Source organism: Giraffa tippelskirchi, chromosome 7 (genome assembly GCF_054371585.1).
Source record: "Giraffa tippelskirchi isolate mGirTip1 chromosome 7, T2T-mGirTip1v1.2.pri, whole genome shotgun sequence".
In the NCBI taxonomy this organism is placed as follows: Eukaryota; Metazoa; Chordata; class Mammalia; order Artiodactyla; family Giraffidae; genus Giraffa; species Giraffa tippelskirchi.
This window is the reverse complement of record NC_137281.1, coordinates 151,857,500-151,872,384: the sequence shown is the minus strand read 5'-3', so window position 1 is coordinate 151,872,384 and position 14,885 is coordinate 151,857,500. Positions and strand designations below refer to the sequence as shown.

Here is a 14,885-nt window from a genome sequence, read left to right as displayed (position 1 = left end):
GACTTAGGGTCTTGAAGGGCATGCAAAAAGGATGGAGAACCAGTATGGTACAGTGCCTGACACCTAATTAAATAAAAGAATACAGACCTCTACCTGGAATGGTAGAAGATTTAGTAGGGGTGGAGGATTCACGTATTTGCTTTAATTTTTGAGTATAGCGCTTAGGCTCATGGGAGGATTTTGCATTTTTGTCAAGTACTCTTTTCCTTGAAACCCGAGTTGGTCATGTAGGTAGGGGTTGCATGACCACCTGTCATAAATGTCACAGAAGGGGATCCTGAAAGAGCAGGTAGTTGAACCCACTTATTACTAAGGTTCATGTGAGTTTGTAGCTCTGTGAGTTTTACTTCAAAAGGAGATTGGACATGGCATGCTGTCTCGCAGAGGAAGTGAAGTGGGTAATGAAATTTTCAGCCTTTGCTAAAGTGATTGAACTTGTAGATTCTTTTTGACGGGATCAGCATTTCTTAAGACTATAAAAATCTGGAAATAGTTTTGTCTTCTTTTTAATGAGTCAAGTAGCAGAGAGCACAGAAAAGTGACAGTGGGAAAAAGAAAGATGTCTGTGAGGGAAAAGGGAAAAGAAAAACCAGTTAGAACATTATTGTGAATCATGTGGGTTTAAAGTATGAACGGTTGTTCCCTAAGTATGTCAGCCACCCTTGATAGAGCATTTTCTCTATTAATATCACACCACAGGCCTGCAGCAAGAACACTGCAGCCTGTTTGATGGGAGGACTTTGTTTGTATAGGAAACCCAGCACAGCTCAGTGGCCTTTGAGTATAGAGACCTGCATGGTAATTGATGAAATGGCCTTGACAGTGTTGAGTTTGTCTTCAAAAATGTTCAAATCACTTATTTAGCAAGGTGGAGGAGTTTAAAGATGGCTGTAAATATGTTTTGTGGTTTCCTGAAATTGTCAGTTTCTTAAGGGAGACAGGTGCATGACCAAATAATTTTATTATAGCTTAATACATTAAAAAAAACTATGGTATACATAATGTACTGTGGGAACCTTCCACATTGGGAGATAAGAAATGAAAGGAGACTGGGATTTGAAGGAGAAACTTTGAAAGATAAGAAGCATAGGTGGGTAGGTGCATAACAATACAGAGGCAAGTATCCTCAACTAGGGACTTGGCAGTAAGGTTTCTTTCTAGTAAAAAACTATGAGATCATCCATTATTGTCAGAGCCAGGCCACGATGTTAATTTTTGTGAAAGGTTTCTAGATGAAGTTAAGACTTAGCAGAGTATCATCTAAAAAGATAACATATCCATCAGGAGGGAGAGTTTGAGCAGAAACTGAGTGTGGACAAAGGAGAAAGGGAGATGTACTGGAACAGTCTCCATCCAAACACTACCCAAGAGAATGGAACACTCTTGTTACTGTGATTTGAAAGCCCTGACATGTAGTTGGACATGCCAGGCTGCCATTAGCGTGATGCCATTTAAATGTTGTTTCATGAAACAGACTTCTCTGGTCAGATTTCCAGTTCATTAAGCAACATTCTGATTATAATTTGCCTTTCCAGCTAGATTGGTCTACAGGGAGAAAACATGCTGGTTTATGCTGACATGAGCATGCTGATCCATATGGCAGTTATGGTTCTCATTGTAAACTAATGTAGTAAACTGAGTGATATTCTAGTCTGTCCGCTAGTCTCTTATGAGCTTATTGTGCTCTACTGCTGAAAGATGACTTGCATCAGAGGACCAGAAAGCAGTGAAACTCCAGCTCCTAAGTCTACAAAGCTGAGCTCCTGACCAGGAAGATGTATTCATGAAGGTATATGCCTTCTCAGGACTGCTAGCTCCATTTTGACACAGCACAATTTCAGAGTGAGTTGTTCAGATGAGATGCAGCTAGAGGAGACACATGTAGGTGTTCTTGAGAAGCTGCAAATATGAGGGAGTGGAAAGGAGGGAGATGAGGCGGGAGAGACGAGCAGAAGACAGGTTGTGAAATGACTGTTCTTTTGTAGGGAGGGTGTTTCATTCATTTTTTTAAAAAGTAAATTGAATTGCTAGGAAATTCGTGTGTGATTATTCTGCTCAAATACCATTCTGTCTTTCATGATGAATTTTCATTGAAAAAGCCTTTTGTTATTTTAAATTCCAGTTGATTGGTTGACCATATGTCTTCCTGCTTATGTTGTGTTTACTAGGGTAGGTGAAGATCATTAGGCTACTGTGTGATGACTGGAGGCATAACTACTAGCCAGCCATCATGACTTTTTGGTCCGCTGTTTATCCTTACAATTCTAGTAATTCTGTTCTTTTCCTGTAAGCCTTGTGCAATACCACTTGAATGTCTCTAACGAATTTCTAATGAAATTGTGTAACCCTAATGATGGAGAGTTGTTTTGACTAGGGGGCGTCCCCAAGGCTTGTAATCTCTTATAAGGTTCTTGAGAATCTCCTTTACGTGAAGTATATTTATTTACTTGAAAAGTAGCTCTTTCTTATCTCTGTCAAATTTTCATGACTTTATATAGTATGACTGAGTTTGGAAACTTAGACCTTTTGAAACGGTGTTTTGATGAGATAAAGGTAGTAGTAACACTTTTTTTTTCCCCCTGAAATGAAGAAACCTACTTACTTAACATTTTGGCTTTTCTAGTGTTTTACTAATATTTATTGAAAACTCAAAATCGGTTTGTGACATTGGCTCTTACTCTGATCCATTAATGGCACTGTGTTATTAAAATGGTGAAGGATTTTTTAAAACTTCTTTTCTTTTGGTAGCAGAATTACTGTAGTATTTTTTTTATCATGTATCTGCTCACTATTTCACTCATTATCGTACTTCTGAATTCTCTGTTACTTGACATCAGTTAATGAGGAAGAATAATAAGTTATTTTGGTAAAGTCAAAGGACAAAGTCAGATCTGTTTGTTAATATGCTTCTTTGGGTTCGTTGTACAGATATGACGTGTGTTTCTTGTCGTTACGTAATAATTAACCTCTGATTTTATTTCTTACCAATGCCTCTAGGAAAAACATATAACCAATGAAGAAGAACACCGTAGGAGGATGGAAGAGGCCAGATTGCAGCTCAAGGATCAACTTCTTTGTCTGGAGACTGAACAGGAATCCATCCTTGGGGTGATAGGAAAGGAAATTGATGCAGCTTGTAAAACATTCTCCAGGGACTCAATGGACAAATTGAAAGTAATTACGAGTTGCTATGTGCCTTTCAGTTAGTTTCCTAATATATAATTATAATACGATTCAATGCATAGTTACCTGGTCATCACATTTTTATTCCAGAGAGTTTTATGGAACAAAATAACCTCTTACACTTTTTAGAATGAGCTATTTTATCTATTTCACAGTCATGGTGAAAGAAAGTATGCTGTTACTCCACCAAATTGCTTGTATCTCACTCGGTCAAAGAAAATTTCTTATAAGAGAAATCTTTCAAGTCAAGAAGCCTGGATTTTGAATTTTTTATTATCATAAGCCATTTTTATTGTTGTTAGTGTATTAGTGGCTCACATCTATTGAGTGCTAGCTATATTACACATACTGTTGTAATTACAGTATGTACATTCTCTCTCTATTCTGAAACCACCCTGTCCTTTAGATACTCACATTAAATCCATTTTAGGCAACAGAAAGCAAGACTTGGAGGGGATAAGTAACTTGTCCCCGGCCATGTATCTAGTCTAGAGCTAGAATTAAGACTTCAAATATTGTGTGTCTAACTCTGGAGCTTAAACAAGTTCTACCATGCTATTTGCTTTCCCTGTTTAAACAAATTGCATTTTATTTAGTTTTCCTGTCTTTAAAATGGATTATTGCCACTAAATTTGTAGTCCTAGTGAAATAATAAATAAAAACAGAAGTAGTCATGGATGTTTTTATTCCTTGAAGTAAGTACCTCCTTCACTCTAGGTCCTAGTACTGCTAAGTTATATACAAATGGCATTGCAGTGCTTTGGTGTGGTGTAACGACAGTACATTATAGTTTAGCCCATCATTTTCCCCTGTAGTTATTTCCTTTGATGATATAACAGCATTCAAATTATCGTATTATGCATTAAGGTTTTTTTTTAACCTTTTCAAATATTTTGTCATTCATCTTTTTTTCTCATATAGAATATTCTTTCCTAAACTACTTTCCCCTCTTTTTTCCTGTTCTTTCTGCCCATCTTTTTTTGTTTTCTTAAATAATGTTTTCAAGAACATAAAATGATATTCTACACTTGTGCTTTAGGATTCAGCTTTAAAGCAAATATTTCAACTGGCAGAATTTGGTGAAGTTGATGGAATTTCTACAATATATACTTTTGTATACATTTTTTTTTTTAATTCAGATGTCGCTTTGAGAAGACTGTGAGCCAAATACGAGAAGTAATTGGCTTTAGGGGAAAACTAACTCTTTCTGTCCTGTTATAACACTTGTTTATTCTGTTCCTTGTCTAACACTGCTTTATCATTATTTAGAACTTGTTTACATATATTTAAACCCTTGAAATCATAATTTTATCTAGAAGATGCACAGATTAACTATGGAATATTTATTCTGTGTTTAAGAATTTATGTCAGAATGGCTTGTTTTCAGTCAAGTAGAGATATAAAAATAGAAACGTTTGGATTGCATTGTATATAAACCTTGTTATTTGCAGACAAAAACGGGTCAATTACAAGCTAAAGCATAGTGTGTATGTAGCACATTGCTTAAACATTTTATTTCTTTATAAGATTCAAATTACCCTTCCAACATTCTATTATGAAAAGTACCCTATTCTTTAATAGGCTTTCAAGAATGTGGTGGTAATGGGTCTTTACACCTCTTTACCTGGAGAAAGACTAATTCAAGTCTAAGTGATAGGTGGAAAGTTAATCTATGAGAATGGAAATTCTATTAAGTTTTTTTTAAGAATGCATTTTTTTATTGCAGATCTTTTTCCATTAATAACTTTTGTTGTTTCATTCCTATAAAATTGAAAAAAAAAAAGGAATACTCAAGAACATAACATTTGTTCTCACCTCACAGAAACCACCAAGGTGTTTATTAAAATTGATTTTTTGCTTTGTAGTTCAGAAATGTAGGTGAGATTGGTGGTCTTTGTAAAATATTTTCAGAAATGAAGTAATTCCAATCATTCCTGGTCATTTGTTGATTTTTGAAATATTGCTGATGAAATTTTCAGCCATTTTTTGTAGAAAGTAACTATTATGGAATGGACTGAAGAAGAGATATGCAACAAAAGAGTCTGTGAAAAGTCTTTGGGAATGTTGCCATTATTTCTAATTATAGTTTCTTTTTTCAGCCACCATTTTTATTACTTATTCCACATTAGTAAGTGCATGCAGTGTTTGAAAATCTGTTGTTAGACGCTTATGGAACAATTAGAAAAGTATATGAATTAGAGGTACAATATTTTCACAGACCAATCTTTGGTAATTCTAGAGATTTTCCCCTAATACTTGGTCAGAGTATTCATTTCTTTGTAGAGCATGCAGAGGATAGGCTTTGGATCAAGACAGACGTAGATTCAAAGTGCAGCTCTCCAAATTGCTAATGTATGACCTTGGATGAGTTATGTAACCTCTATTCTTTCTAAGAATTCATGTCCTATTTATAAGTTGGGTTATTATGAAGATAAAAAAGACATAGAAGCTGTACATCAGGGTGTGATGTACATACTAAATGTATCATATCTTGCACTTAGTAGTGCAAGATAGCAGGATCAACTAATGATTTCTCTCATTATTATGCAGAGAGTTTTTTGTAATATACTCATATTGCCAAGTTTATGACTTCTGTTTATTTAATCTTTTTATGACTAATAACTGTTGTCTTAATAGACTTTGTGCTCTTGTCATAATAGACTTTGAAGTGTATTTATTGATAATTACATCTTGATATGCAGTTAGTAGTGAAGTGGTAATCGTGTTCTGTATGCCTGATATTGTGCTAACACCCATTTTATTTAATTTATGCCCTGGCCTCATGAGGTAGTTTACTCACTTTATAGATGATAACCTGCAGCTTAGAGAAAAATTAAGTCACACCATTTATAAGTGATTAAGTGACTATTTTCTTAAACACTAAACTATATATAAATTTATAAAGCATGTTGCAAAATGTAAACATTGTTTTATCTCAAATTTGGTCTTTAATCTTGAGTACTGTATCTTATGTCACTGAAGACTTGAGATGATGACATAGGTCAATGAAAAAGAGTAATAAAGAACAACATAATCAATGATAAATGGATGGTAACAAATATTCAACACAGTAGAGAGGTAGAAAAGGAAGAAAGCACTGTGAACGAGAGAGATTAAGAAAAATCTCATTGAAAAAGCAGGAAAGGCATGAGAATTGAGTGAGATCTAGATAATGAAAAACATGGATGATAGAAAGGTTATATGAGACTACGGCACTCTTGTCTGTGGCCTGTGGTCAGCACTCGCGCATTCGTCATATGTCTGAATGAATTACCTAATGCTATTCCTTAGGGGAGTGATGTGCACACACATCAGGAAGTATAGAAGTATTTGGAGATAGGAACAGACATTGCTTGCAGAGGGATAAGACATTTTAAGCAGAAAATTTCTAGGAAAAACTGATGCAAAAATTTCATGGGTAGCACAAAGTTCAAAGGGAGAAATTGAGAAAATCTTTTGTGTTTACAATTATGAAGTCACTGACAAACTTTGAGTACACTTTTATCAGTAATAAGGCAGAACCAGCTAACGGTAATTTTATAAATGAGTTGGTGTGAAGGAACTCAGGGCATCTAGCATAGACAACCTATTTATTGTAGAATTTTGTTACCATCATGAATGACAAAGCAAAGTTGGTGTGAAGTTATATTGATTAGGTTCTGTCAGTTCTATACAACCATTAATGAGACAAAATAGCCTTCATAGTATAAAATTGAAGAAGGAAAAATGAGACAAATATTTAAGTTTTATGTAATTATGTCTGACTCACTGTGAAATACATTATCTGGAACAAGACTGAGGAAAAGACACAAAAATGAAGTAAACTGGTGTAAGAGAGGCTGCTTGCTGTGCAGAACTCCATGGATCAGCCTCAGATTCAAGCAGAAGTAGCACTTGAGAGTTGATTCATATGTGTATACGTGAGCTGCATATTTACATACATTCATACATGGATACATATATACATGCTTAAATTAATAGGTATTAAATAAATAATGGTTTGGAACTGGTTTTATACTTGCTGTGAACTTTCTTTTTAAACCCTTAGTTTTAGAGACTAAACTTTTGGATATAATGGTGTACAATCTTCATTTATGTAAATTCATTTTAGGGAGGTACCTACTTCTAATAGATGACTTCCTCTTTTTTTGTAGGTTTTTTCATCTAGTCCTGATATTAATTATGACCCACATCGCTGGTTAGCAGAGAGCAAGGTAATTAATCTTGGAATCCTAAAGCTTTCATCATGTTTATGACCTTCAAGTCATCCTATTTGGCCTAGTCATGTATTTTGACATGTAACTGAACATATGAAAGCCTTAATACTTCATTACTAGGAAGGCTATCATTATAATGCATTCAAGAAACCGCCATGTTCTTTTAGTTTAATATTTAAAAATTAGCTTAAATATACAGGCATGGAATGAGAGAATAAATGAGAAAGTAAAACTGTTGAAATATTGAAATTGATTGTCAGACAAATTCCTCTATCTTTTCCTTGAGAGAGAAAGTTGAGGTGCACAAAAGTCAGGGAAGCTGTAACCAGTCCTCATTTACGTATATATATACTTATATTCTGGTTCTGGAGTGTTAGCTCAAAGCTGCCAAATATTTCTGTAGCTCAAGCAAATCCTTCACCTCTCTGGGTGTGTTGGTTTCTCATTTACAAAATGAGAAGGGTATACTGTGTGTTCTGAAGATAACTCGATTGTTTCATGATTCTTTGACATCATGATTTAAATGTAATGGAAGGTAACAAAAAATAATGTTGAACAATTTGTTAATTTTAGCAAAAAAATTCTCCTGCGCTGTGGGATAGTTTTCAGCTGTCTTCATATATCAAGTCAACTTGGAAATTCATTAATTTAAATATGTAGAACATTGTGATCATATAAGATGTAGATATCTGTTTATGAAATTATCAATGCTTAAGCACTTGCATTCCTTTTTAGAACAGTTTTCTGCTTTAAGTTACTAAAATCTTCCATCCCATTTAAATTCTATAAGAAAACCAACTGTACTATAAACCTCACCAATTGTGTTCCAACTTAGGATTTTATTACATGAAAGAATCTTTAAGTTTTTACAATATCCTTATTTAAAAATATGAGCAAAGTGAGGTTTTCATTAAGATACGTGACTTTCTCAGCTTCCCTGGTGGCTCAGATGGTAAAGAATCTTCCTGCAACGTGGGAGATGTGGGTTCCATCCCTGGGTCGGGAAGATCCGTAGAGGAGGAAATGTAACCCATTCCAGTATTCTCCCTGGAGAATCCCATGGACAGAAGAGCCTGGTGGGCTACAGTCTGGGGTTTCAAAGGGTCAAACGCAACTGAGCAACTGGCACTTTTACTTCTTTTTTGATATAAAGAAGGGGAGAATGGATTATATGCCGTGTCAGATTCACAATGAACGTTCTTACCATTATGTGTATCAGTATCAGTTAGTCACTCAGTCACGTCCGACTCTTTGTGACCCTGTAGACTGTAGCCCCCCAGGCTCCTGTGTCCGTGGAACTCTCCAGGCAAAAATACTGGAGTAGGTTGCCATTTCCTTCTCCAGGGAATCTTCCCAACCCAGGGATTGAACACAGGTCTCCTGCATTGCAGGAAGATTCTTTACCGTCTGAGCCACAGGGGAAGCCCATGATTATGTGTATTAACATTTAAATATAGCCAGTCTTGTTCATTTAGCCAAGATTTATTAGTCATGTATTTTTTGTGTACAGACATTGGGCATATGTGTTAGAAAGCCATGGAAGTTAATAGGGAAAATGGAATTGTAAACAAATTTGAGATATCCTTGAAATCCTTAATGTGAGTTGTATTGTTATAGAGATAGGTAAACACTGACGTGAGAATACAGAAGAAGGAAGAACTATGGTGTTTGTGTTGGGAGGATGGAAAGGTGTGATACTGCCAGCATGTCAGAGAAGGCTTCTGCAAAAATATGTTTAAACTTAGTCATGCAAAACATATGTAGTTCTCCAGTTGGCTAAGTATAACAGTGGCAAGAAGATGAATATTTGAGTCAGCTGGGATAAGGCCCTGAGATTCACGCGTAAGGAAGATATAGGTGGGAGGTGGTACAAGACAGAGTTCACTTTAGAAAACCAGATAGTCATTAGAGAAGCTTCTTTAAAAAAAAATTTCTTAATAAGAAATTAACAATATTATGATTGAACATTGAAATTTACCTGACCTTATAAAATTTTCTCTCATACTTTCAATACAGTGATCCTGTGTGTACCTCACCATTTTTATAGAAGCCAATCCTGACTTGTATTTATGCTGCTGGCATAGAAATTTTAGAATATACATGTTTTGCTGTCTCAGAATTTTTTAGCTAAAAGTTTGCTGTGCATTAATAAAGCATTTCCCTTTTTTTTTTTTTTTTTTCTTTTCCCAACTCCACAATTCTGACAACAAGAGCAATGTACTTGGAATTTCCTTTCAAGTTAAAATCTTTATCATTTCTGAACAGAAAGTTTTCACTGCTGTTGTTCAGTTAAATTATGAGAGCCAGAGATGACTCTTAATCATAGCTCTTTAATTTGCGAGCGAGTGAGCTGTTTTCCCTTATCATTTAATGGGGTTGAACTTCCGATCAGACAAGTTTTAATGCTGCATGAGGCAACTGTAGCTCCACAGTGTAAAAAGGTCGTGATAAGCAATACTACACTGACCAACTGACTAAGGAGGAATTGAATCTATTTACTAGAAAGATGGCTTAGGTTATTGATGGGCTACAGTACTGTAATTCCTGTGAACTATGACTGGACAGCTCTATAAGTATTGAAGATAAGATCTGAAATCAAAGGACAAAAGCTATATGGAAAGTAGAATTGCTATTCAGCTAGTTGATGTTGACATCTTGCAGTATTAGAAGGACCTCTGATGGCATTTTGTAATTGTTTTCATAAATCTGCCAAATGAGTTTCTTCTTTTAGTGTTAATTCTAGAAGAAGTAAGACTGGGTAGAAATTGTGTTCCTGTTGCTTTGTTGGCAGTGGTAACACAACATAAACATGAAACCCAACTAAGATTTGGACCTGGCTCGTAGATAAAATAACCAATGAATCTAAGAATAATGGATGACAGAGAGGAAGAGGATTGAGATGGTTGTTAAGTAAAGCAGGGCATTCCCATAGACAAGGAATTTGTTTTTGTCAGAAAACCCTGACAAAGCATTTAGAGGCTAAATTTTATTCAGTTTAATTGAGAATTTACTAAGTAGCTACTATGCCTCAGTACTCCATTACGTGCTGTGAAGATAAGAATGAATTAAGAGGTGATTCCCGGACTTCCCTGTTGGTCCAGTGGCTAAGACTTCACCCTCTCAATGCAGGGAGTCCGGGTTCCATCCCCTGTCAGGGGGCCTGATCCCACATGCTTCAACTAAGACCCAGTGCAGCCAAATAAATAAATGTTTAAAAGAAAAGAAATGATCCTTCCTCTTAAGGAACATGTTGTCTCTAGAAAAGCTGACACTTCTGTAGATCGTTTTAATATTAGATGTAAGAGCTGTAGCAGGTGGGCAGAAGCTGCCTTGGAGGTGGATGCTGCGGATAGATGTTGCAGCCAGCCAGGGAAAGAGGGAAGAACGTGCACACCGAGTGAGCAGTCGTAGGGATTGCCTGGAACAGAAACAGCATGATAAGTGCCGAGGAAACACCGAGGGATCTGGCAGTGCTACGTACACCACGAAAACGCGAGACAGCACGTCGGGCTGAGGCTCCAGGAGGGGGCAGAGTTTAGGTCCCTCAACAAGAGCATCCTATGCCAGTTTAAAAGCTTGGGTCTGCTCTGCATTTAGCGGGGGACCATGAAGGAGTTTTAAGCAGGAGAGCCATATGTTCATATTTTAGAAGCATCACTCTGATAGTGATGTGAAAGGTGGAATACAGGTGGGAAGACCAAAGGCAAGAAGACCAGTTAAGAGGTCTTTGGTGAGACCCAGGTCTCTGGTTGAGGTAGGGTGAAAGTTCTAATTTAGGAAGTTGTAGCAATTCATCGGAAGGGACAGACTCAAGAAATATTTTGATGACAATATGCAGGTAATGTTTAATGTCATGTCAGAGGCTGATGGAGAAGGAGATGTCCAGGGATTTCCATTCAAACTAGAAGACCCCAGTCAATGGTTGGTACTGGAATAGACAGGCACGCACAGTCCTAGGTAGCAAGCTAGCAGAAGCATTGGAAGAGTTTCCACTATAGGGATTAATATCCAGAAAGTTTCATCTGGACAGGAAGGCCTAAAGAGAAGCAGGGACAAAGTCTTAGATCAGAGTTTAGATTCAAATCATGGAGCAAAATGAGAAGTAGCAAAGACACTTTTAGTGAGAAAATAGGGACAGGTGATCAGCTGTAGAGCCAGCAGGCACTCACGTTCAGGGTGAAACCACACTACTTGCAGGCATCACTCGATCTCAAATCTTAAGTTATCAGTTTACAATAGAAAATAAAAAAGCTGGTGTCAGCTGCTGCTCATCACAAGAGCCTTGTTACTCTTGTTTACAGAGCACATTTAATTCTGGGAGGCTGGTATTAATTATTCTCTGAAGATGCACAAAGGTGAATTGATATGCTTCTTTGGCTATGGAGATCTTTTCCTTCTCGGCCTTTATCCCACTGTGTTGAAATTCCCATTTACTCTTCTTTTCTTTCTCTAAACTTTCTGTGGGAACACCTGTGTCTATCCCGTTCCTTGTTGCATCTTTAGTACTTACCATGAGTAAGTAACTCAGTCACGTCCAAATCTTTGTGATCACATGGACTGTAGCCCTTCATGCTCCCCTGTCCATGAAATTCTCCAGGCAAGAATACTGGAGTGGGTTGTCATTTCATTCTCTGGGGCTCCTGAAGGGAAAATTAGAATTGGATGCCTCAAGTACAGGGAGCCCCTGGGGCATGTTCATTATCAGAGTGTTCCTTTCCTTTGTAAAGCACTTCTGGCTGCCACAGTGTTTAATTGTGAGCCATTCAGGGGCCATTGCTCTTCTGATGCTAATGTATCGAATATGCACCCCAAAGATCTTTCCTTTGGGATAGATGAAATATTCCTAGATGCAGAGAAAGTGCTTACCATGGGCTTGGCTAAATGCTCAATAGTAGTTTGTTTGTTTTTTAAGAAAGCGTTTAGACTTGCTGCATTTTCCTACTGCATTTACTTCCTCAGGTTAACTATCACCAGTGAGTAAGGAACAAGCAGGTTAGATTTCAGAAATATATCAAACTGTTATTATTTGATCAATAGTATTTACATTTTAAGGTTATGTAAAAAAATATGCTTCCAAGTTATTTAGGGATTTTCCTATTTGGTATCATCCCAAAGGGGCTTCGCAGTTGGCTCAGTAGTAAAGAATCTGCCTTCCAATGCAGGAGATGCGTATTCCATCCCTCTGTCAGAAAGACCCCCTATAGGGGGAAATGGCAGTCCACTCTAGTATTCTTGCCTGGAGAGTTCCATGGACAGAGGAGCCTGGCGGGCTACAGTTGATGGGGTCGCAAAGAGTCGGGCATGATCTCACACATGCAGATCATCGAGAGAGCCATACTTTCTGTAGCATAACAAGCTCCGGGAGCTGGTGACGGACAGGGAGGCCTGGCATGCTGCCGTCCATGGGGCCGCAAAGAGTCGGGCATGACTGAGCGGCTGAATTGATGCTCTATATGGTGACAAGTACTTGTTTTTCCCCACTGTTTTAGAAATATTGTAACTGAAGCAGTTTCAGAGATCGTGAAGTTTGACTTTTTGTTTTGTAGATGAGAAAGAGATCCTGGGAGTTTTGAGTTTTACCTAAGGACATAAAGCTAGTTTCTGAAAAGGGTTTGGGAACCTGGAGCTCTGAACACTGGGCCACTGTTTTTTTATTCTGATTGTGTGACCCACACTTGAATATAAACTTTATGAATATTGTCTTTTCAGTGACGTGGATTTTAAAAAAACCTTATTTTGTGAGAAGTATTGTTGTTTTTATTCAGTTGCTAAGTCATGTTAACTCTTTGCAACTCCATGGACTGCAGCACACCAGGCTCCTCTGTCCTTCACTATCTCCTGGAGTTTGCTCCAATTCATGCCCATTGAGTCAGTGATGCTATCCAATCATCTTATCCTCTGTCGCCCCCTTCTCCTCCTGTCTTCACTCTTTTCTAGCATCAAGGTCTTTTCCAGTGAGTCAGTTGTTAACATCAGGTGGCCAAAGTATTGGAGCTTCAGCTTCAGTCCTTCCAATGAATATTCAGGACTGATGTCCTTTAGGATTGACTGGTTGGATCTCCCTGCTGTCCAAGGGACTCTCAAGGATCTTCTCCAGCACAATTCAAAACCATCCATTCTTCAGTGCTCAGCTTTCTTTATAGTCCAGCTCTCACATCCATACATGACTACTGGAAAAACCATAGCTTTGACTAGACAGACCTTGGTTGGCAAAGTGACATCTGCTTTTTAATGTGTTGTTTAGGTTTGTCATTGGACTCATTGTATTTAATTCTTGTTGAAGGTTGCAAATGATCATCTAGTATTTTATCCTTCCAGTGTCGACAACAAAATGTGATAAAAATACTCAGGTATCTTCTTGTGGTGGAAATATCCTTAGGTTGTACACAGGGAACTCACTTAGTTTAATTGGTGGAATTATTTTGTATTTTCTAAAATGTACTATGAATATGGGTATATTTCTTCTAGATGATATTCAAACCAAATAAAAAAGTGGAAAGTTTTAGTGAAAGAATTACATTTTGAGGTTGATTTCAATTTGAATTTTGCAGTTCTGGGTTAATTCTTATTTTGGTAATCTAGCACATTCTAAAAAATTGCTATCCTTTTTATCTCTGGTTCTTGTATAAAGATTTTCTCTCAAAGTTGTTTTTAGAATTTTAATGAAGGAAGCATGGTAGTTAAAAGCAACAAGGTTATGGTTCCTGATACTATGGCTAACTCTATCAACTATAATCTTTTCATTTGAATTTTCTAGTTTTAGCTTTGAGACATTTCTTAGTGACTTCTGGTATATTATTCCACTAAATCTCACTAGAGGATTTGTACAGATTTAAAATATCACTATGATTGTTTTACTAGATACTTAAAAATATTCCCACCTAGTTGCAAGCTGTCAACCAAGAAGGTAAAAAAAAAAAAACAAAACTGATTTAAAGTTTTTTGCCCTATTTTTGTTTACTTAGCAATATTTGTTGATGTAGTTAAATAAATGAGCCTATTATGTAATCTGTAAGATACTCTTGTGAGTGGTTAATAGAATGGTATTTGCACTGTGATTTATAGCCTTGTCATCTAATTATTGTTTGGAATTGGTGAAGTTATTCCTATACTGTGTTCCAAGCTGTTTCTCCAAGATACTTAATGAAAGATAATGGGTGTTTCTCTAACAAACTCTGATTCTCTTAATTGATTATTGGTTGGTTAAATTTCCATAAATCAATTTGTTTTCTAGGATTAATAAGATATTGTGCATACTTACTCAACTCATAACAAGCATCTAACTATGACCTGTTTTTAATTTTGTATGGCAATGGAATAAAGGCTCAACAGGAATTAACTGAAGCCATAGGTCTTATTGTACTACTTTGCTAGGGCTGCCATAAGAAAACTGGGTGAGTTAAACAACAGATATTTATTTTCTCACAGTTCTGTGGCCTAGAATTCCAAGGTCACTCAGTGCTAGAATTGGTTTCTGGTGAGACT

At 36.8% G+C, this 14,885-nt stretch overlaps 1 protein-coding gene and 1 long non-coding RNA gene across 36 annotated transcripts in view; both read left to right on the top strand.

Annotated features, from left to right (window-relative positions):
- CEP128 (centrosomal protein 128) overlaps positions 1 to 14,885 on the top strand; it is a 459,693-nt gene that overhangs the window by 187,058 nt on the left and 257,750 nt on the right. For all 35 annotated transcript variants that reach the window (XR_014059627.1, XR_014059626.1, XR_014059628.1 and 32 more), the window contains 2 exons: positions 2,998 to 3,174; positions 7,338 to 7,397. Coding sequence is in view for 19 of the 35 variants with exons in the window: in XM_081510600.1 (XP_081366726.1) it covers positions 2,998 to 3,174; positions 7,338 to 7,397 (237 nt within the window). In the remaining 16 variants the exon portion in view is untranslated. The remainder of the gene's footprint in view (positions 1 to 2,997; positions 3,175 to 7,337; positions 7,398 to 14,885) is intronic.
- On the top strand, positions 8,565 to 14,327 carry LOC145513669 (uncharacterized). Its single transcript, XR_014059658.1, has 2 exons — positions 8,565 to 8,596; positions 12,628 to 14,327. It is a non-coding gene; the product is annotated as an uncharacterized LOC145513669 (long non-coding RNA).